This window comes from Cornus florida, unplaced genomic scaffold, assembly GCF_030987335.1.
Source record: "Cornus florida cultivar Cherokee Brave unplaced genomic scaffold, ASM3098733v1 CherokeeBrave_3.0.0_Hap2_Chr08, whole genome shotgun sequence".
In the NCBI taxonomy this organism is placed as follows: Eukaryota; Viridiplantae; Streptophyta; class Magnoliopsida; order Cornales; family Cornaceae; genus Cornus; species Cornus florida.
In genome coordinates, this window is record NW_026775578.1 from 15,343,812 (window position 1) to 15,368,296 (window position 24,485).

The 24,485-nt window shown below is 34.6% G+C and overlaps 2 protein-coding genes across 2 annotated transcripts; one reads left to right on the plus strand and one right to left on the minus strand.

Moving 5' to 3' along the window:
- Positions 1–265: 265 nt before the first annotated feature.
- On the plus strand, positions 266–940 carry LOC132269774 (uncharacterized). The gene is made up of 2 exons (XM_059771021.1): positions 266–701; positions 825–940. The coding sequence occupies exons 1-2, from the start codon at positions 266–268 to the stop codon at positions 938–940; spliced, it is 552 nt and encodes a 183-aa protein (XP_059627004.1).
- Positions 941–3,189: 2,249 nt separating this feature from the next.
- Positions 3,190–15,868, minus strand: LOC132269572 (uncharacterized). The gene is made up of 15 exons (XM_059770810.1): positions 15,749–15,868; positions 14,545–14,695; positions 14,301–14,412; positions 14,104–14,220; positions 11,740–11,844; positions 10,959–11,042; positions 10,744–10,859; positions 10,241–10,342; positions 10,041–10,154; positions 9,870–9,926; positions 7,217–7,283; positions 6,999–7,052; positions 6,080–6,154; positions 3,924–3,959; positions 3,190–3,649 (listed from the first exon to the last, which is right to left on the minus strand). Exons 2-15 carry the CDS (start codon positions 14,562–14,564, stop codon positions 3,557–3,559), a joined length of 1,152 nt encoding a protein of 383 aa, XP_059626793.1. The 5' UTR covers positions 14,565–14,695; positions 15,749–15,868; the 3' UTR covers positions 3,190–3,556.
- Between the last annotated feature and the right edge of the window lie 8,617 nt (positions 15,869–24,485).

Consider the following 24,485-nt stretch of genomic DNA (forward strand, 5'->3'; position numbering starts at 1 on the left):
TTAATGCAACCCGGCCCAAGACAGCTCCATGGCGCCATGAAAGAAGGGCTGGCTAGCTATCCCTGACCACAAGGCAACTCCAAGGCGTCATTTCAGACGATCGAAATGGCCATTTCGGACTACTGGTTTCTATTGAAATGCAGTTTGCTTGTCTTCTTTCTTTGGGCTCAATTCTAACCCATTTGATGATGTCATGTAATGTTACAAACCTTAGAATGATGTATTAATGGCGTATTGACATTGGATATGACCCCTATGTCCCTAGATGACCTCAGGTTCGGGTAAGGAACCGGTTAGCGATTCAGACCCCGGGTTCGGGTTGTTACATCCAAGGTTCAAACACCACTGGAGATGCAAAGAGCAAGGTATAACTCACCTTTCATTTGCAGATCACTTGCTCTTAGTGTACCATAGAGACATTGAATCTGTATCAGTTCTGAAATCTGCCCTTGACTTCTTCTGTTCTATGTCTGGGCTGGCAATCAATCTAACAAATAGTTCAATCTTTTTATCTGGAAGTGGCCCTCACACTGAAGAAGCCATCATTGAGATCCTTGGCATTCACAAAGGCAACCTTCCCATCAGGCACCTTGGTGTTCCCCTTATCACCACCAACCTCAAGGCAGCAGAGTGTAGGCCTTTTATTGATAATATCACTCACTGGATAATTCATTGGTCTGCTAGGTCTCTCTCGTATGCAGGTAGATTGCAGTTGGTTAAAGTTGTTTTTGTATCCACTCAACGCTACTAGTCCAACGTCTTCATCCTGCTAGAGATAGTAATCAACGAGCTCAACAAGACCTTTATGTCATTTCTATGGCCAGGTCCAAAAATGAAGTCTACTGGAGCAAAAGTTGCATGGAAGACTGTTTGCAAGCCCAAAGAAGAAGGAAGTCTAGGTCTCCCCAACCTGAAATTTCCAACAAAGCTGCCATCTTGAGATACATTTGGGAAATCCAAACTGACAACTCAGAGAGGATATGGATCAAATGGTGCAGAACTCATGTTATCAAAAACAGGAACTTTTGGAGCTTGAAATTTCCACATCCATGCTCATGGAGTTGGCGTAAGATCTTGCAATTGAGACACCCACTAGGCATATTATTATGTCATTGGCAATGGGGTTGACACCAATTTTTGGTTAGATAACTGGACAAATGGTGGCCCTTTCTGCCTGAGGTTTCCATCACAACTCATATCCAATATTGGATTAGATGAGTCCATAACTGTGGACAACTTCATAGTGAACAATTCATGGTCCTTCCCAAATTCCCTTTCAAATGCCATACCTGAATTACTCACCCTTCCATAGCTATGTTCTCTCAGGAGAGACAAGCTTGTTTGGACAGTCTCCCCATCTGGTATCTTCAGCCTAAAACACAATTCTCTCCACCTTGCAAGCTCTGGAATGCGGGTCTGGCGAGCTCCAACCATTCCAAGAATGAAATTCAAAATGTGGGTAGCAGTACAAACAGACTTGATAGCAGGGTAATGGCTCATCACGAAAATATCTATGCTCTTTGCCACACCAAGACGGAATCCCATTCTCACCTCTTCTTCGTATGTGTATTCTCATCCCCACTTTGGAGGTTCATTCGAGACAGATGCAAATTCTACAAATCATTCCTCAATTGAGTTTATTAGCCAGCGATGGAGGGCAAATACTCCAATTAACATGCTCAGAAAGATATGTCTGTCAGATATGGTGTATCACATCTGGGAAGAGCGGAATAATCGTATATTCTGAAGGAAACAATCGTCACAGAGATTAGTTCTAGCAAAAGTTTGTAACTCAATCACATCTCTTCTTCAGCTTAGGTGCCTCAGGGATTGCTCAGGTTCAAGATCTATTTTGCTATGCTTGTAGGAGACTTTTGCTCGATTAATTCTTTTTTATCTCTTAGAATCCTTAATTAATAAATTATTTTTAATTTTCTCTTAGAGTTTCAAATTGAATAGGAGCTTACAATTAACCTTATAAAGCATGTATATAAAAAATAAAAATTAATTAAACTATAATAATGCTCATTAGAAAGCTTATTCAAACTTATTTGTTTATTAAAAGAACTGACCTCGAAGTTGTTTTTGAATTTTGTTTATTCCACCTGAATGAATGTTTTCCTTGGATTTTTTCTACACCGTTCCAATGAAAGAAGCCATCACTACCCACAATCTTTCATTTTAAGAAAAAAATCATAAGAATCCCTCTACATTACCCACAATAAATTTATTAACACACCTATCTCATCACATTTTCTACACATTTTTACTCAATTTCGCCGAGCAAAGTCCAGATTTTGATGATTTCTTTTGATTCTTGCTTTCACATCTATTTTTGAAGAATTTTTGCTAAAAATAACTAAACTCTACATTTACTCTTACCAGCTTCACTCGATGGACGCAAACTAGACAGTCCTCCTAAACAATTAGAAAATTTCTCGTAGGAGAATTAAATAAAAGTGGTTTCGTGTGTTTCAATAACAAATTAAGGTTTCAATAACAAATTAAGATTAAAATTAAAATTAAAATTTGAAAATGAAAAGCAAAAAACAAAAAACAAAAAAATGGAAACTAAGAATCTCAAGGTACCACATGAAATATCAATAAATCCACAACAATTCCTCAATGGCTAATTAAACTTGTTCTAAGCTAGCCACAGTAATTATATATATACACACACACACACACACGCATATGATAAACGGGCATTATAATCTTTGATCGCTGGATTAGCAATTTGATTTGTTTTCAAATTCTACGAAGGTTGCGGGTGAGACCCATCATCGAGTTGATGTCAACTCCCGCGAAATACAGATTGACTCGTTTGCTTTTGCCAATCTTAATATACATATATAGGGAGAGAGAGAGAGGGGCTCATTTCAAGAATGCAATTTGAAGTACGCAGTTAAATTTCATTCATCGAAATGAAAAATAGCACCAACATGACCAATAATTTACTTGAATGGGAACCCTGTAAATATCAGGAAAGCCTAAGATTAGCTGTATTCACCAAAGATTTCAAGCTAAATCCAAATTCTCCTTCGTTCACTTACCATACAAAGCACTAGCATTATCCATCTCCCGGTCTCTAATATACTAAAAAGATTAAACACAGTTTCCAGAAGAAAATCATAGCTGGCACTTTCAACTTTCTACTGGAGAATGGTGATGTAATTTGCCGCAACACCAATCAAGAGAAGACGCATTCATATACAAATTCAAACATCCGGAAAGTGGGGAGTAAAACAAATGTAGGGGTGGGGTTCTTCATGGAAGAACATGGCATTGCCGGAATGACAAACAGCACACAAAAGTTCATTGAACTACGGATAAGGTATTTTATACACAAAAATCTCGCAACTTATCTCTCTTTTCTGATTGTTGATGTCTACTACTACTACTACAGAATATGTGGCTACCACCCCTAGAGAACAAATAAAACAACGCTAGAAGGAATTGGGTGATGAACACTCCTCAGGATACTCTGACAGAAGAAAGAAGGAAGAAGATAACAGAGTAATGTACAGGGTAGAGGGGGCTGAGACCATTGTCAAAGTTAACGCCTTTGTGTTCGTGCAAGGAATGCTTTGTCTGCATTGGCAAGGCGATCCTGGAATTGAGCCCACTCGCTTCTGCACCTCTCTCTCACCTGTGCACGGAGAAGGACACTAGTTACAAAAATCTTCTACTTCATCTATTAAAGATGAAAGAGGAGGAGACAATTTTACTAATTTCAAATTTTTATATGAAACAGAAAAATCTTTTATTTGTATTCCATTTTCCCCTTAATTTAGAAGAAAGGGAGCAACAAAGGGTGACACTGAAAAGTGAGTAGACACTAATTGGAGGGAGAGGGAAAAAAAAAAAATTTGAAAACCTTTCCAAAACAACTGAAGTACATAAGTTAAAAGATAATATATTACCCCTTGCCACGGAGCTTTACCATTCTCAGCCTTGCCCTGAAATTTAAAGTAAATTTAGAAAATGAGAATCAAATCCAGCAAGCAGATTCCATTCACCAATAAGACCAAAATATCAAGAAAATATCAATAAAACGAAGGATATGCAAGAGTAGTAACCTTGGCGTGCTGTGAAAAAATGCCACACGAAGAAATAATGTTACTAGAGGGTAAATTTTCATCATATTTCATGTTATAGGCCTTTTTAATTCCCATCATATTCTCCAAAGTCCAAACACAGTCTATATTATTATCACCTATATATATTATGATTAAAATAATGAAAGGGTTGCGTCGCCCTAAATTTCTAGAAGAGTGATAGACCAGCTCCTAAATTTAAGTGCTCCCAAATAACATTGAATATCAACTTCATGATCCTTGCCATTACCCAGACTCACTTACAAAGGTCAAAATGTCATTTCAAGTGATCTAATGACTTGAGACATAGTGGCTTCTAGATCTAATTCTTTAGTTTTTTGAGGACAAAATGTTAAATGAAATTCAGCTTCTAAACAAGTGCTTATGGCCGTGTTATAAACGCATGCTCATATAATGGTGTTAATAGAAATAACACGCCCATAAGCACTTGCCTAGATCTAATTATTTAGTTTTGCGAGGACAAAATATATAAAGTGTAGTTTAGCAAAAATAAAAAGTGGAGTGAAATAAAGTGAAAATTGATGCCAAGAGATGTCCAAAAGTGAATATTTTTTGATATCTATGATGGATTATCTGTCAGGAGGGAGACATTAAAGACATCATCCATAAAAATAAAGCAGCGCGTAAAAAATGGAGAAACTATTTTTTTTTTGGGTGTTCTGTGACTAAAATTCCAACCGAGTAGAGGGGGAAGTTTTATAAAGATAACCAGTACGAAGGAGTGAATTTGTCCAGCAAGGAAGAAAGGAAATGACAATTAAAAACGCAAGAAAGGACATTCTTGTTTGGATTTAACTGAAGATATGGTTTAACAAACAATTGACTCAAGATGACATAATCATGATACTTCCCAAGAAATTGGGATTAAGACTTGTTATATTGAATTGAAAAAAGGAAAACTGAAACACAATACAAAGTTTAATACCTTTCTAAACCTTTGATTCGATATTATTCATGTATTATTGGTTCCCTTAATTAGCAAAGTACAAAAATGGAATTGATTCGATAAAGGAAGCTGGAAGTGAATTTAAAAACATTAAGAGGACAAGAAGCACTATTATAATTTGATACTAATTTGGACACTAAAAAGTTCTAATGAGAAACTTCTACTAAACAAATACGAGCTTTAAAATGAAACAGTGATCTTCAAGACAGGACTAAAGAAACTTGTAAGATTTGCTCATGAATAATTACAAAAAATGTTTTGAATTTTTTTCTTTTCAAGTGATTTATAATATCTGCATTTCTCGTAAGTTTCCACTTTCCAGGCACATTCCAAGCTTTTTATGAGAAGTCACCAAGGTATTATTGCAGAAGCTTCAAATTCAAATCCCTCTCTTAAAATAAGAGGAAAAATAAAGCTCATACACGATTTCCCCTCGACATTCCCATATGTTTTCTCCCCACTTCCGGAACACATTCAGTATTTCAGAAGAAAAGCATTTCCTACCAAGGACTTGGTCTCCTAAACAATATATTTCCTATATCCACGCACCATGATTGCCAATGAACTTGTTTCCAGCTTTGCAAAAGAGTTTCCCATTTCTAAAGGGGAAAAAAATACTATTGCTACAATTTCTACTAAGAACTAAGTCTCCTTAGAGAAATATTCCCAACCATCTCGAGATTTTTACTAGATTGTGGGTGCCTTGTTCAGTTTTAAACCACAACCACCCCACCCATCCCCCAAGGGCGAAACTCTATCCCGTATTAAAATTCTTTTGTTATCAAAACATATTTTTGTTTACCAACATGGATACACATATGCACGAGAGAGAGAGAGAGAGAGAGAGAGAGAGTTTTAAACTTCATTTGAGACATCATGTACTCAACAAATTGAAGAAGAAATTGATAAAGATAAAAAAAGGTTCCATGCAACCAAACTTCATCCAATGCATAAAGCACTAAATGGATATACAACAATATAAGTATTAATTAATCAAAAGTAAATAGTGACTCACTTGATTCCCAAGAGAAGGAATTACTTGATGAACAATCCATTGTGAGTCAACCACACCAATTTTCTCATGTGCTGGCTGCAGGGGCAAAACAAAAGTAATTACAAAGAACTACCAAATAGATGGTGCCCTGCTAATCTAAGAGATAAGTGCTTTACATGTTCACAAATATATGCCAATGGTGAAACCCCATTGATTGTATATATTTACAGCACATAAAAAAACCAGAAAGACTCCAAGCAGTCCATATAAACTAGTTCCTGTTACACCATATTTTTTAGAAAACAAGTCCATCCTTACTAGTGTGAAAGCATTCATGCGAGCCCCAACAAACATTTTGGTCTTAATTATATTATCTTTGACACCTACTAACATAAACATTCTGGATGACCCAAATAACAAACATTTTAGAAAAAGAAATGGCCAAAATCATACATTAGAATCATTTTATAAAACTTTTTTTCCCCCATCATCAGATCAGACCATTGGTTCCACAGTTTGAGACTGGCTCACTACACGAATTATTTATGTTACCATTTTAAATACCAGCAAAGCCGCATTTTCAAAAACAGATAAAGTCTCCTACACACAACTACATTCATATATGTGTACATATATTTATATTTTCCTACAGAAGTTTTTTTTCTTTTCTTTTCTTTTCTTTTTTTTTCTTTTTTTTCCCCTTAGAATTTCATTTATGCAGCCTGCTTGGGTTATAAACATGTCGTGCAATCAGAAAAGCACCCAAATGTCTTATAGAATAGAAAAACATGATATTATAACCCTATGGAAACATGTCTTAGATGCTATCACATTTGTCCAAAAAGAAAAAAGAACACATTGAACATGCACTGAAATATGCAGGTCCAGAAGAATGCACCTGAAACATTTGCAATTACCAACAACAACACAAACTACTTACGTCTACACATCTTCTGAGGGCAAAATCCAATCCCCATCCATGTACCAAATCATTCTACAAATATGTAGGCGAAAACATTAGTCAGCATATCTGAAAATTGAAAAATACTAAACGAAAAGAATTTCTATTACTGCAGCCGAACACAGGAGAGCACTCATAAGTTGAATATATAAAACAGACAGTCCAATTAAAACATACAATTAAAAATATAACAATACCTGGATCATATGCCACACACAACGCCAAGCATCCCTAGAGAAAACTGGAGCCATGATCTCTACGAATCTGAATAAAGCAAGGAAAACAAAGTATTGGGAAGTGTGATGTGCACTCAAATCATATGTGAAATCATTTCATAAATTAAATTCCACACAAAACACACCACCTAGCTTGTTGATTATAATTATTCACATCTGCATGAGCTCTAATTTTGCAAAATTTGCTTGACACTATATAAAATTTTCTTTAATAAACATACATAGCATATATCACTTAAATTTTCCAAAAGAAAACAAAAGCGATGCTGCTTTTAGACCTTTAAATTCTTTTAGAAATGCAATTCAACACCATATTAAAATTCAGTCAATTAAATTTATGAACTGATTTCTCTGCAATAAGTAAAGAATCCCATAGCCTCATGTCTCTCAAATGCATTCCAAATATATTGTGCTTCATATAATCCCCTTCCTAAAAAAAATCCTTCCTTTATTTATTTGTTGGAATTGATTCACCCCTTCCATAAATTGTATAGTACCTCAAAACACACAATGACTACCATACAGGGGAAAAAATTATTCTTTATCTATTTATATTGCAAAGTATTTTTTGTACAATACGTGATGAAGCAACATATGCATCAAGGAATATATATATATATATATATATATATATATATTAAAGTAAACAAATAAAGACGCCAGAGGGATAACTGATTAACCTTCTTTGGAAGGGCTGCCATGAGATTAGGGTATTAGAGAGAGAAATGAATCAGAGATAATGTCTAAACAGAACGAGAAAGCTCCTAAGATAGGTCCATGCACCTTGATGGTTTAAATTTAAGCACCAGGTAATATGTACAAAACAGTGCGTGTCCAGGATGCAAGTTCTAAGAAGCTGTAATTTCCACTAATTTGGGAGTAATTTAGCAAATTTCTAAAGTTCCCAAACATTCTTCCACTCTCACACGATATCAATAGATTGACATTCAACCCAAAAAATCAGACCAATGGGGGTAAGGGTTGACAGGTAAGCAGACTGAGGAACACTTAAAAGCTATAATATTGATTTGTACAGAATATGTTAAATCAATTCAAAGCTAAAACTGATTTTTAAAGCTGACAAAATCAAGCCAAACAGCAATTCCAAGATTGTAATGGATTTTGACCATAATATTAAGTGAACAACCATTTCCACCAAAAAAAAATTCGCTTCTTCCACCAAGCTGCAGTAATATCATCTCCGATAACAATCACATACCATGGAAACTTTTTCTTCACTGGTCTGATTTTAATGCATGACCAAAAAGCAGTTTTTCCTCAAACTTATTGTACTTAAATGATATGATTTTTCAAAGACCTTGGTACAATTGCAATTGCAGATTTGCTTGTTGGGTAACATGCCAAGTAGGGGTGCAACTTGGGCAGGTCCAACCTGAACCCAGCCCGAAAAATTTCGAACTTGGGCATGCTAATTCCTAAACCGGGCTGAAATCGGGTTGGGTTTTCCTCAAGTCCGAGAAAGCTTGGGTTGGGCCTGAACCCAACCCAAAACCCGAAATTAAAGAAAACTCCCCAATCTTAACAATTGAACGGTTTGACCTAAAGAATGATATCGCACAGACCCAAACCCACTTTCCTCCAGACCCATCCCCATCCCCCTTTTCTTTCTCTCTCTAAAAATCTTAGATCCCCTCTCTCTCTCTCTCTAAATCGCCTACCCTTTCTCTCCCTCATCAAATCTTTACCTTCATCCTTGATAGTTCAATCATCGAAGACAAGTGAGGGTTTGTTTTCTGATCTCTTCAATCCCAAGAAATTTCTGGAAGTTTCTTTATTATTCATGTCCAGCGTTCGAGCTTCGAACGGTCAGGAGCCGCCATACGTGGCGGCCGGAGGACAGAGTATACAACCGATGAAGCGCCATCCTTGCCGGCGGCTGGAGTCCTTGTCTTCTTCGCTGGTGGTGACAGCGACCTCTTGGAGGGTGATTATTGGCGTTATCGGTGCTTCGGTGTCTTCATCCTCGCCGGCGGCGATTTCTTCCTCTTCACTGTGCTCGGGATCGACCAATATATATTAAAGATGCCAACATGATAAAGATAAAAAGTAATGCTTTGAGCCTCCGCCGATCTATGGAGGGCCTAAGAACCATGATTGGCTAATGGGAAAGGGTGGCATAGGATATTAGTAATACCACTCAAACATGTTTCAAGCGCTTGTACTTCTTTTATGGAAGTTGTACTGCAACCACCAACGTCTACATGTACTACACTATAAAGCTATGGCTTCTACAATATCTAGAGATCTATTATTAATCCTTTGGAAGAAATTCATGTTGCCTAAATATGCATTTAATGTACACTTAATTTAAAAGACAAAAATATTAATATATATATAAAAAATTATAACCAAGTGAGCTGTGAGAGCACAATAAGGATTTACCAAATGTTATATATCTAGGAATTATATTCACACTTAGTTTATTTTAATATAATTAACTAGAAGAGTATTAATGAATTGAAAATTATTTTTTTCTCTGAAAAATTGAAGTTTTCAACCAAGCCAAATGTGGGTTTAATAAACACATTTCTAGGGACAATACAGTTAAGTTGGAACTAATGAATTTAGATGAGAGAGACAGAGAGAAGATTACGCAGCACATGGAGGCAAATGTGGATCACTGCACCAGCCTGGTTTCTCTTCTGTATTCCTGTTGGGCAAGCCACACATATACAACTTAAAACTGTGCGCAGATGAGTTAATTTAAACAAGTATTATCTAATAATTCATTGCGCGGCGGGGGGTGGGGGTAGAGGAAGCCTACTTGTGAACTTCTCTGTCACCTCTCCTCTTTGTCATCTCCCATGTTAGTCCATTGTTTGGCTCAAGACCTGGTTGAGAAATCTCCAAGCCATGTTTCTTCACTAGCTGAATATACCTGGAAGATTAAATAGGAAATATAACAATTTAGATTAAGTTGACTAACCAGGAACCAAGATTGATAAAATAAGTGAGAAAAATTACTTCTCAGCATCGAAGTGTTCAACTCCAAGGTCTTCATCCCAAACAAAAATGTAATCATAAGCTGCTACAACATCAGGATGCAAAAACCTCTTTGCATACCACCTGCAAAAGACAGAAGGTAATGGATGAAAAAACAGCCTGCAAAACATATTGCATTGGTACCAGTGGGAAAAGACATGGTAGCTATTCTTATACAGCAGTTACTTTGAATTTACCAAAGGATGCACAAGCTGATGAGAAGTTTCATCTTTTCTTTCCCTTTTATTTTGCTCACAGAAGGCCTTCAAATGTTTCTGTTTTTATTTTTATTATTATTTATTTGCTAATGAGGAGGTATATGTCCCTCTTTGAGCATTTGAAAAGTGTCCTGCCCCACATGTGGTCCACCTGTCCCACATGCATTTTTGTAATTACAAGAATAAATTCATATAAACTATTTTAAGAATTCCAGTAGATGATAAATTGGCACCTTAAATACCATGTAAAAAGCCAAAGAATTTTACCATTTTGATTGTTTCCTCACGCTGATGTGAACCGCGGTCTTTGACCACTCAAATTCTTCCCATTCACTTGTCCGGCCATCATAGTGGAAAAGTAAAATTTGAAAATCCTCAGAAAACTACCAAAAAAAAAAAAAAAATTAAGAGTTGTAGAAACTCAGGAGGCCTGCAATATCATAAATATAAATAACAATAATGGAAGTGTCGACTAGCACAACCTTTTTAACTGCTGCATCAATGAGATCCTTCTGTTCGAAACCAACAGTGAATGTCACCAAGTACTTTGGCTTCTTTTTCAGATCCTGAAAGACCCATAACATTCTTTATTAGAAAACTGCAATTACCTATAAAGCTAACCCACATGCCAAAATCAATTGGAATCTCATGGTAGGAGAGATTTTTCTGAATGTAATTTTTATTTTTATTATTATTTTTTTCATAGTGCTGGATCTCTGTTGCACTCACCATTGTCTGCATGCTAAAACGCATACATCAAAATACTTTCAAAGTGAGAATGGACTTCTCTCTTCTATAATAAAATTTACAAGCCAACAAATCCAGACCCCCACCTACCAATTCTAGTCCATCCAAACATGGGTGCACGCAAAGAAACAAAAGAAACTTGGCAAACACAGAATTGTGAAAACAATCTAAAGATACAACCAAATGAAACTCAAAACCTTAAGCCTTAAACAAGAATACCTAAGAAACATGAAAATTTTGGGACAAAAAGCAAAATGTATATTTTATGGCACCATAAATGAAATAACTACTATCATCCACTGACAAACACAAATTATCTATATTGTATCAGGACTTTTACAATGATAGTGAATCTTTCAAATTGGTTATATTAAACTTAAAAGCAAGCAATAAAATGGTAAATATTATAAAGTATCACCTTTTCCAGCCATTCATTAAAGGTAAATGATTGCAAGCTTCGGCACAACAATCACATTTTTTTTTTTTTTTTTGTTAAATTCATTTCAAAAACCATACCTCACTTGGTTCACCCCACAATCTTCGCAAATAAAAGTCAGTCTTTGAGACTACAATTCCTGGAGGTAATGACTCAGCACCGCGAGGATTTGTTGGAACATATATCTGGGAACAAAAAACAACCATGTATAAGTTATCGGTTAATTGGACATGAATCAGGTTACTGCAAAACATGAATTTCTGCCATACATGCAACTGAAAAGATAATTATGCGTGTATCATGTCTAGTGTTTTATCCTTACAAAACCCAAGAGGATAATGCTTTTCAATGCATTCAGGCAAGCACGTATAGAGAATAGGTCCAAGATATTAGGCTTATACTAATAATATAGGTACATTGACAAGTAACGAGACGGAATGGGTAAACATCATGATTAGAAATATAATTGACCTATCATGCTTACGAAAAACTAAGCAGATAGGAGAGAAATACAGAAAGACTGAACCAAAACTAAAAAAGAATGATGTAATTAGAAATGATTTAAAAAAAGGGTATATAAAAGGAGAAATGATGTGATAAAAAAGAATAGAAAAAGAGAATTCATGTGGTTGATCCCATTCATATAGGATAAAGGCAAAGATGATTGGAAATATAGATATAAATTTGATCACACCAGAAAAGACAAAAATATAAAAAGTAGTAGGGAAAATAGTGGAAGAAATGTAAAATAAGACAATCTAACTGTTATTAATAGAAGGAATAGAAAAAATTAACGATACTTGTAGTAAGACAGAATTGTTAGCATAGTTAACGGTTATGCACACCAAGTAGGACTAGACGAACCAAATCTAAAACAATGTGGGAACATGTGGATGAATGAACTCAAGAATACCTGAAGAAGAAAATTATGTATAGAAGGACTTTAATTTGTTATGTAGAAAAATATTGTAAAAGGTATGAAATTGGGCAAGTTTGACACATATTTGGAAACAGATATTACTCTACGAAGGCTATACTAGATTTTCAATGGTGCATAATTAATGACGGTGAATACGTATTTTAAAAAGATAGATGAAGATTTAGTAACATTTTGAATTGGATTCAATATGAATCCAGTTGAGAAATTGATTTCCATGCAGAAATTGGTTGAGAGATCAATTTCCAAATTGATGGTGCCAGGCAGTCAATTTGGATTTATGCTAGAAAGGTTGATAATGGAAGTTATTCAATTATTAAAAAGACTAACTAAAAAATAAAGAGGAAATAAGAAAGGTCTTCATATAGTATACATAGAATTAGTAGAACCTATGCTAGGTCCTTGGAAAATATAAAATGATAGATTTCATAGAGGAAAAAAGGTCGCAAATAGATATATTAACACACTAAATGATACTTATGATAGAACTGATGCTTATAAGAAAAATATTGAAGAAACAAGTGAATTTCACTACACAAGCTATCATATAATGCCAGAATGGGATAAGGCAAGATTTTGAAACAGGATAAGGCCTACTAATCTGGTAATCATATAATGTTACCAATGCATTTGTGCTACCATATTACATAATGATAAAATAAAGAACCCATAGCTGCCATCAACCCGAATCTTTCTTTAATTTTTATATTTGCTCACCTTTTCATGACCTTAAATAATCACTAAAAATTAGATATAAAATTAATCAAAGGATAATTTTTCATAAAGTAAGTTTGAATCTACATAAAATGTTACATCACTGGTAATTGCTTCTATGTTGGCAAGCTCCTAACTATACTTTTGTCCTGTTCCACTGAACAAGCAATCAATCGGATGTTGCAACCGAGGCACTTGCACTAGATATTCCAATTAATTTCTTTCCTTTATTTTTTTTGGGAGAAGTGTATTCTGATTTGTAACAAGCAAATCCTTATTTTGATGCTACAATTTCCTTACAATGATAATTTTTAGAAGCCAATGTAAGTTTCTCAAACATTACATATATAGATACATCATTAGTGGACAAGAGTGCAAAACACCAATGAAGGAGAAGTATATGAACTCAATTAAATTGCTAAATTACATTAAAGATCCAAAACGAATCACACGACTTGATAAAAAACTACAAAGAGTTTTTTTGGAAATGCATTCAACCCTAGCTTCGGCATCATTTTAGTTATCACCTTTTCTTGTTTGTGATTGTACACGACATAAATGTTGCCTGGAGAAAGGAAGAATTAAAGTTTATGGTAACATCCAGTTTCATTGATCAACTGAGATTGTTTTCTTACTAATAACAGTTTAAGGCAAACAACACCATTTCAAAAAACACAAATAAGAACCAACGGATGTAACGTATCAAGGGTCATTAAAATGACACATGAAATTAAAGTTTCGAAACAAGAAATCCAGGCAGTTTTAGAAGACTTAAATATCCAGAAAAGAGTACCTTAGGTATTGCAGTGTCACTATTAGCAAGAGTTTCAGGTAAATTGTTGTCCTTGTCAGACATACGGTCACTGAAGGCTTCATCAAGAGATGATATGATGCTTGAAGGTAAGTTAATCTGCGAGATCTCACAATGAATCAAATGGATGCAAGGTGTCTCACGTAACAAACTTTCATCCGTAAAATGAGCTGACTAACCTTCGTAAGAGAAACAGATGGAAATGAAACACCAACAAAATATCCAAAGACCATTCCCATGATAGTTGTTATAATAAGCCTGGCACCGTCATTTGATTTTTTAGAAACTCCACTACAAACCAAAGAGAAAACTAATTAAGATGCTAATACAAAATGAAAATGATTTTGGCCACTTTAAGCCAACTTACAAGAGTTAATAAGCAATTTGTTATAAAGGAATATAGGAATATAAGTATATATAAACCTGCGGTGAGTGGTCACCATCTTGGTAAAGTCACTCAACTCAAAAGGTCATGCACTAGGCAAAGACCAGTACTTTGAGCAACTTTTTATAGCACATACAGCATTCTCCGGTTTAAAGAAAGCAAATCTGATATTCCTGGAACGTATATTTCCTGTTAAACACATTCACAGAGTTAATTTCATATGTAATAATTAACAATTTACAATATCTTTCTGCCCTATTTTCTCATCAAGTGGACAAAGTCTATATCATTTCACAATTAAAGATTGTTCATAATAACAGCTTCATATGCCGCATCATAACATATATACATATATATAAGTACTCTTATAAGTGTACTTATTTAAGTTCTACCAAAACAGCAGAGACACATATATGCACTGAAAAAAAAAGTGAAGAACTACCAAAACGGCTATCATGTGTGTGTACATTTTAAGTTAAAGTTTCCCTCTTCCCTTTATTCTCTCTTTTTGATAAGTAAGTCACACTCAAATAATTTACCAAAAAAAAAAAAAAAAAAAAACACACACACACACATACTCAAAAACCCTTTTTGCCCAAACGAGGGCTTGAACCCTCAACCTCCTCTTAGAGAAAATAGAGGAGATACCACTCATTACAAGACCCAAGAAAAGAACCCTAAGAGACCCAGTAAGGTTTCACAATTAACCTAGATTCATTTTGAACAATTTAAATGGTTTGCAGGTTGGCCTCAATCTGCACCATTTCTGAAGCGCTTCCCTGCAGACTGTCGATACTATTCTTACTCCCTGTTCCTATAAACAATATAACCCTACTTTAACTCTTGATCTGTGATGTATCGTGCATTGGAAGTGACGACTAACAAAAAATATTATATATATATATATATATATATATATATATATATATATATTTAAAAAAATACAATTTAGACGATCTCAATTCTTACAGTTGATTATATGGATTCGCTATAAAAATTAAACTCGCATAAATAAAAATAGAAAATATTAAAGCAACGAAGCGTCAAAAAAAATTACAAAACACGTTATAACGAAAATGGACTGAGTTTGAAATTCAAATTCCCTATGAGAATAGCATTATGTAATTCACAAAGATCAACAGTTTTTGATATATTTGAATATAGAAATCATCAATCGTACAATAATCAAGAAAATTTGCAGATTTCGTAAAACAGAGAAAAGACAAGGGTTAGAAAGCTTACAGGTTTCGTCGATTGCAAGAGAGAGGAAGAGAGAGACAGACGGCTACGAATGTCTGGTTTATTGCGGCCAAAAAACAGAAAAATTTTGTTGTGGATGACGAAAATGCCCTCCATACCGTTCAATTTACAACAAATGTCTACTGATTTACGTTATGAGAAAATAAAAGTGGTGTTGAAGGGACAGGTGGCTTTGGTTGGATTCTCAGTGTCAATGCCGGGCTCAAGTCCTATTATATGTTACTACTTTGACAAGAACATTAGGGTTCCTTTGTTGGACAGCAAAAATTTTGGTCCTTTGTTTTTTTTTCTTTGGTTTTGGACGGCATCTTCAATTATTGTGTATATATATATATTTTTTGTAAATATGATATATCATTTATACAAAAATTTTGAATTATTTATTTTTAACTGTTATTTTATACATTTTATGTAAAAATATATTCTCCAATAACAACCAATTAGTGCTTTGACCCCACATAATTTTATAAACGTAGGTTGATTGTTAATGTAATGAGAAACAGGAAGGAAAAAATACACAATAATTTTACACATTGATGATGTGATAGTGTACCTTAACAAACTACTAGAGTTATCCTAAAAAAGATTAACAACCTAAGAAAACAATCCAAAACGGAAGAAGAACTAAAAAGGAAATGATGCAGATATATATATAGAAACATATATACATATATATTATATACTCACTCTGTCCAATAATAGTTGTCCATTTTTCCTTTTTGTGTCTTGATTTTCTTGATACATATTTGTGTATATATAACAAGATAGGTGAAAAAGAAAAAGAAAATAAAATAAAATAAAAAGGGGTAGAAAATGGAATCGTATTAAAAATAAAAATAAAAAAACCTTAGCCATTTTTTTTTTTTTTGTTCATTCATTCTCTTTAGAATTTAAGGTTAGGGGAGTGAGATTTAGTTTGTGGTGCAAGAATTAAATTTGTTTAATTCGATTGAATCCTATGCAACTAGGGTTTGAAATTTTCGATTTGGAGAAGTTTTGATAATCAAGTGATATACTGACTCTAATAACCCATAATTATATGATTTGTTCTTTCTTGTAATTTTGTTTAGGTAACATATTCTGTATACATATTTTATTTTTTGTTGAATTGTTTTAATGTAAGTTTATTTTGCATTTTAATTTTTTTTAATTTCAGTCAAAAGATAAAGTTAAATTGTATAATAATATATTATGTATAATATATTGTATAAAGCATAACGTATAAAGTGGTATTCATACATATGGAAAAACACACAAAAATATATATTTTTTCTTGACTTGCTAATATGGCGCTGACTTGATGATGACAAGTCTATGTTGGGGAGATGGCATTAATCACCAGCATTAGATGCTCACTGGATGTCGTCCAGAGAGTAACTGGAGATGATTTTTTTCCCTTCTATCAGACACTGATATAAAGATCGAAAGTCTCCAACGAGGAGCAAACTCTCTATTCATTGAATGGGATGTGAAATTGACTCAATTACACATTTTTTAAAAACTTTTTATTCTTTAAAATCTTAATTTATTATGTAGAAACTCATTTGAAGAATTAATATTCTGTTTTTATTACTTTTTGAAAGTTTTTCAGGAATTTACATTCAGTTTTTAGTTTACTTACATGAAATTGGGGTCATTATACTGTGTTTTCTATTAAAATAAATTCATGGCATGATCCCTTCATTGTTTATTTTTTTTTGTTATCAACTTATCATTGTATTATTATTTTAACACTCTATGGGTGATTTGATTAATGGTAGCATCACTGAATAATGTTGCCTTCGACAAATATCAATTACTACAACTAGTATAAGAATGAAATGTTTATTTTTAGTTTGATAAAATGCAAAAAAAATTCATGCCATATTAAAAAAATTGCAAGAAACTCGCATGTAATTTAGTATGTGCATATAAATTCTTACAATTTGAAAATTTGTAACAAAAATTTTCCCTAATCATTATTTTGTGACCAATTTTTTTTAATAAAATTTTTAAAATACCCTTATGCTATGTTCAGAAGGAAAGAAGAGGGGTAGAAGGAAAATAGGAAGGAATGAACAAATTTCCTTGTTCGGTAGAGATGATATAAGGAAAGAAATGATAATAGAAAGGATGAGTCATCCTTCCTCCTTCACAAATTTTCAATCCCCCAAATATGGACGGAAGATTGGAGAGAAGACAAATAAGTCTATTATAGAAGTTTTAAATTACTACATCACCTTTCATAAATAAAGTAAGGGATGTGTTTAATGGTAAAAACAATTTAAAAATTTATCTTTCCTTTTATCCTACCGATTAAATTAAATTGTCAGCTTTTTCCATTCTCTTCCATCCAACCCATTCAACTGAACAAAAAGAAAGAAATACTTAATCACTTCTCTAGGGATGTCTAAGTCATTCTTTCTTCTTTCCTTTCCATTCAATTTTTTTTCCTTCCTATCCAAAGAAGCATTAATAAAATTTGTACATTTATTTTCTTTTTGCTTTAAGAGCATTTTAGATATTTTAATCTTCAAATTGAGAAAATGTAATTATTTGCTCAATTTTAAAAAGGGTAAATTTCAACTACCTTACTTGAAGTTTATCAATATCACACATAGACCCCTCTACGATTATATTACTTCCCCTATAAATAGGGATGGCAACGAGGCGGGATGGGACGGGGATTTCATTCCCCATCCCCATCCCCATCCCCATCCCCATCCCAGATGAATTTTTCAATCCCCATTCCCGCCCCCCATCTTTGCTTAAAATTTCTCCACCATCCCTATACCCGCCCTCGCCCCCGATTCCTTATCCTTGTCCCCGCCCTCGGCCCCGACCTCATAATTTTTTTATTAAAAAAAACACATTTTTTCTTATTTTCATATATATATATAATAAATCTAATTTAGTAATAAATTATTATATATAAGGGTATATTAGCAACTTCACACTTAATCAGGACAGGGCAGGACAGGTTTATCCAATCCCCCCCCCCCGCGCCCCCAACCCCGGCGGGGATTCATAATTTGCTCCCATCCCCATTCCCGTTTAGCTAAAAGGATCTCTATCCCCGCTATAAATGGGGCGGGGCCCCGGCAGGGATGGGGAATTTGCCATCCCCAAGCTATAAGTGACTTTCTACCGTTTTATCCATGAAATATTTGCTAACCTCAAGGAAGGTAAGTACAAAAGTAGACTTCGGGTTTTGTTGTTGTTGTTGTTGTTTTTGTTTTTTTTTTTTTCATTACCATTTTTAGTTTAATTTATAACAAACTGAAATAAATGAAATAAATGGGTTAGATACATTGGGTACATGTTTTAAATGGCTGATGACCAGCTTATTAAAAATTGAGTATTGTATATTTGTATGATGTCGTTAGTAGCCATCAACCCAACAATTTTTCTTATGGTGCATTAGGAGGATTTTGATTGGTGCATTAACCAGGTTTTAACGAGTGCACTCAGAAACTCATTTGGAAGCCCTAAAATGTATTGGATGACCTCAAAATTCTGATTAATTGTTTTGAAAACTTTATTAAGACATTCTTTAATAAAATGCTGAATAGGTTGCAAATATATTTTAGTGATAATCTATAATTTTTGTGTTTTATTATTGGTCCGGCAGCATAAGTTAAGATTCCCAACTAAATGGTGCAACCATATCATAAAAATCATGATTCCCAACCACACGGTGGCACCAAAATTGACCTGGCCCTTTTAGCAGACCAGCCTGTACACGTATATTTTTATTTATGAAGAGAGATAAATTGGATCCAGTGATATTATTGAGCCAAAGATCTAGAGCTATACTTATTACTTACCAAGAAAAAAAAAAAATTATATATATATATAGATGTGATCTTGAATCTGATGTGGTGGTAGCTAAAAAGATATTAATATCCTCTAATTTAATACATATCATGTTGTAATCTTTTATGCATTTGTATTTCCTATTTTAACAAACTGAACTACATGAATTTCCCAAAAAAAAAAAAAAAACTACACGAATTGTCAATTGAAGAAAACGGAAAGAACAAATAATTACAATTGGTTTTATCTGTCTATGTTAATTTGTTTTCCTCTACTAATATTTTTCAATATACATACAAGTGTGTGTATATATATATATTTTATTTTGTGCACTTTATGATGTTAGGTATGTCTTTAAAATTTAATCGTAACTAGAAAATATCAAATCAAAATACAGTTATAATTTTTTTTTAAGTGAATTCAATTAAGGTTGCTATTCACTAGAAAGAGATCACTCATTCATGATAAAATTTTGTAACTTCTAATTTTAATTATTTAAAGATTTAATAAAAAGAGTATTCCAAAGGAAAATGTACATGAATTCAAGTAATTAAGTTATATTAGGGTTTGGATTCCATAATTATAAGTTTTGTTATTTTTTCTTTCCTTCCTATATTAAAATCTTTCATATATTAAAAAATTAATTTTAAAACACACAAAGCAGCCAAATAAACAACCACATAATTCAAAATAAAATCACAAATTAAAATTCGTAAAATATAGCATTTTCCAAACAAAAAAACCGGCTCAACAAAATTTATGGATTTGTCAATGAGTCAGGTAAATCTAAAATTTTACTTAAAAGAGGACTCCCTTTGCTTGGTTTGCTTTGAAGTCACACATAAGATAAGCCCAGAGAGACAACGCATTATTCACGATAATGGTCACAATTGAAATACAGTAGTGACTGAAACCTCCTCACACCATGCTTATTGCATGTGTTTACCTACCAGTACCATTTGAGATGTTTTAACCTTCACTAGAAAATGTAAAGAAGACACGAGAATAAGGTCATTAAGTGATAAATCACATGTTAATCAGAATAAAATTTGTGTGATTATGATGATTTATATAACTGATTAGGACAAAAGCTTGATTGGCAATCCAATCTTTTACTACTTAAAAAAAAGTGCGGAGGGTAGTTTAGTAAAAGCCGCGGAGCAACATCCGACCAGTGTGCGCAACATTTTTTTGAATTGAGCCCGTTTAGCCTTTCACAGCATCCCATCCCACAAAACACACGCGTATTAGATCCGTCTTGGAAATAAATTGTCCATGTCACCTTTTCTAATCGTGTGTGATAGATCACGTCTGTTACATTTTGATTGAGTCGAGCACGGTGGGAGTAGCTATAAATGACGCAACTATGGTGGTCGTAAGGTACCCGTCACGAGTACCATCACGAACTCGAACAGTTATCAGAGTCCCATAAGTTACATAGAACAAGAATAAAAATAGAAGCGCCAAAGTTACAAAATTTAAATAACACAAAGTGGGTGTAAAAGTAAAAACACAAGCGAAGCATAAAAGCATAATTCACATTCATTTAAAAAATTATGTAACTTAGATATCTAGACATAACAGACGTTCAAATTCGTGTGTGTGTGTATAAATATATATATATATAATTAAATAAGTTAAATGTAATTGAAAAAATGTCTACAGCAGGGGAAACTTTTATTTCTATTATCAAAATTTTATAAAATTTTTCTTTCTATTATATTAAATATATTATATCATGCTTTATACCATTGGTGAACGTAAGTATATTATGTTTTGATCCATTATGGAATAAAAAGTATTCATTTGATCACAAGAGAGATTTATATGTATGTGATGGCAATTAATATAAGCGTATAAATAGAAATCATAAATACTTTGTAGTCGGTAATTAAGAATAGATTTTGAATTAACTAAGACTTGAATTGTATTCACAATAAGTTGAAAAATATTACAACAGCTATCATATGCAGTTGCTCCCTATTATCGTTATGACATATGATTCTTAAGTACGAAAGAATTATAAACTATTTTATTAATTAATAATTACTTTGATTTGTTCGGCAAAACCTTCAGAATCATTTGACTCGCACTTTCGATTATGTAATTAATAGTTAGAAGATTATATTCTCCATATTTGCATCGTTACTACGTGTATTTATTTTGTATTGATTATGGTTGATCATAAAATAAATTCGAAGGTGTGTTTTAGACAAAATATTTTTTTTATGTATTTATTTATTAAATTATTACTTTTATTAACATATGTTTATTGTGTTCAAGCCGAGAAATAATTAAGGAATCAAAATAAAATATATTAATTGTGCAGTTAGATTGATGTCTTTAATTATCCGGTAGCTAATTATGTATAGAGGGATCAAAATGCAAAATTAACTTAGTGATTATTTACTATTAAATTGGAGATTAATTAATTTCTTTTAATGGAGTAGAAATTAATTTATGAATTAATTGAATTGGGTTGACACTAATTGGATCTAAGTCAATTATTAATTCATTGAAGCTAAAAATTATTAATTAATTTATGAATTAATTAATAATTCTATGAATTAATTTATGGAGTAGAAATTAATTTATGAATTAATTGAATTGGGTTGACACTAATTGGATCTAAGTCAATTATTAATTCATTGAAGCTAAAAAATAATAATAATAATTAAATGCAAATGATTCTTATCAATTTGGAGGTCATCATATTGAAATTATCACTTTTAATTATAAAAATTGAGAATTGTTATTTCTAACCATGTCAAATTACAGACTATGACCCATATATACTCAACTTTTTCGTCTGATAAACATCATCTCGTGTCAAACTTACACGAATGAATTAAGACCTTCTTTTAATTTCCATTTCTCTAACAATAAAACATGGGAGTATGCTATAACTAGTCTACTTTTGCCATGGTTTATGAACAATTAGATTCTCACACTTCTCATATCTACATTCATTCACTCGGACATGATGGTAACTATCACAGGGCTAAATTACACCACGAATTTTTGCCTCTGCAATGGCACTTGGGGCCACCAAGTCTCAGTCAACACAACAACACAATACACACAGTATAGAAATATAAAGAAGGCACACACAGTTACAGGGACAAGCCCCAGCCTTTGCTCATATTAAACATATTACAAAGGAACATGAGTTCGTACAAGGAACAACCAAGGCTCACACCCTCTTCTCTGTCCCCTCTACAAAGCCCACCTTAGCATTATATAGACCACTCTCAAAACCGCCCATAACTGCCCACTAAGATGATGGATGACACCCCCATCCACCTAGGGTCGTGCTGGCACCCTCTAAATGAGCCAGCACTATAATGCAGTTGACAAGCCCAACTGCTAGACTTGTTGGCATGTTCTGCTTATGCCACATAACCACAAGAAGTTAGATTCTGCATAGTGGAGGAAACCACCCTTAACCGCCTGTGAGTGTTGGTCCTCTCAGAATTGTGCCACATGTTTGGGAGGTTACTCAGCACTCCCCCACTTCCCATGATGAGTGGGAAGTGCTAGTAACTTCCCACAACCAACCGAGCCCACTAAGCCACCACCTCTTGTAACCGCAAGCCATGACTTTGTGTTATCCATGCTCTAGCCACATCTGAGTCAACCTTGTGAACTTAGCCCAAGTCCACCAATCTGCACCCACATATATATGTCTCTGAGTGCACGGCGTGCCAAGCCATGCACGCCCGTGCGCACGCTCGGATGCACACCTAAGTGTACGCCGGCGCACACACTAGTGCCCTTTTTCCCGCGCCATGTTTGTACCCTCATGCGCCCGTGGCTATACGCCCACCTGGACGCCCATGTGCACACCGAGCTAGACGTTCGCGCACACTAGGTTGGACGCCTACCCGCGCGCCCACCTGCACGCCCGCACGCGCGCCGCTGCACCCCAGCGCGCGTGTCGGTGCACACTTGTTTGCCCTTCAATATCTTGGATGCTCCCCACTTGTGCAACCATCTTGGAGTGGTGCAACACGTGCCCATGCACGTTGGCTAAGCCCTCTAAGCAAGCCATGCCATAGCCCAACCGATGCGCTCAACAGACCCCCCCTAATATAATCTTAAGGAAATCCAGCACTCTGACAGGAGTAAACATCACCCATGATTGAGGAGTCATAATGGCCTTTCAGACCTTTTCCGACATCCAAATTGAGTGCCGTCTGCGCCAACCAGCTTCTATGGACTCAAGGTACCTCCCATAAAGATCCTGAGTCAAAACTCCAAGTTTCACTTTTTGCCATATTTACGAAAGTGCCACTGGGCACCCCCAGTGCACGCCGAGCATCCTTTTAAGCATCTTGTGTGCACGCTGAGCATCTTGTGCACGCTGACAACCCACTGAGCATTCTCATGGCTGTCTAACCAAAGCCAAAGTATTCCCAAGACATGGCATGGCCTTGAAATGCCCATGTCTTCCCTTGGACAACCGTCAAGGGGCTAACAAACCACCCCCACCAGAAGAAGTCGACGCCCTCGTCGACTTGTCCAAGTACTCCCTTACCTGTTTCTCAAACTGCCATAATGTCACATCCCTTTCCCAACTCGCCTCTGCTTCACTGCATCCTTTCCATTGCACCAAATAATCAGTTCTGCGATTTTTCTTACTCTGACCCTGGGTCCGGTGAGACAAAATCTTCTCCACCTCCTTGTTAAACTGCAACCGAATAACAGGTGGGGCTCTCTTAGCCTGCTGTCTTGATGTATCTGCAGTGTCCTCATGAAAAGGCTTGAGGAAACTCACATGAAAAGTAGGATGGACCTTCAGTCTCTCAGGTAACTGTAATCTGTAAGCAACATTCCCCACTTTCTTCACAACTTCAAATGGACCATCATACTTCTGAATCAGCCCTCTGTGAACAGTCTTGCTGCTTATCTTCTTCCAAATATG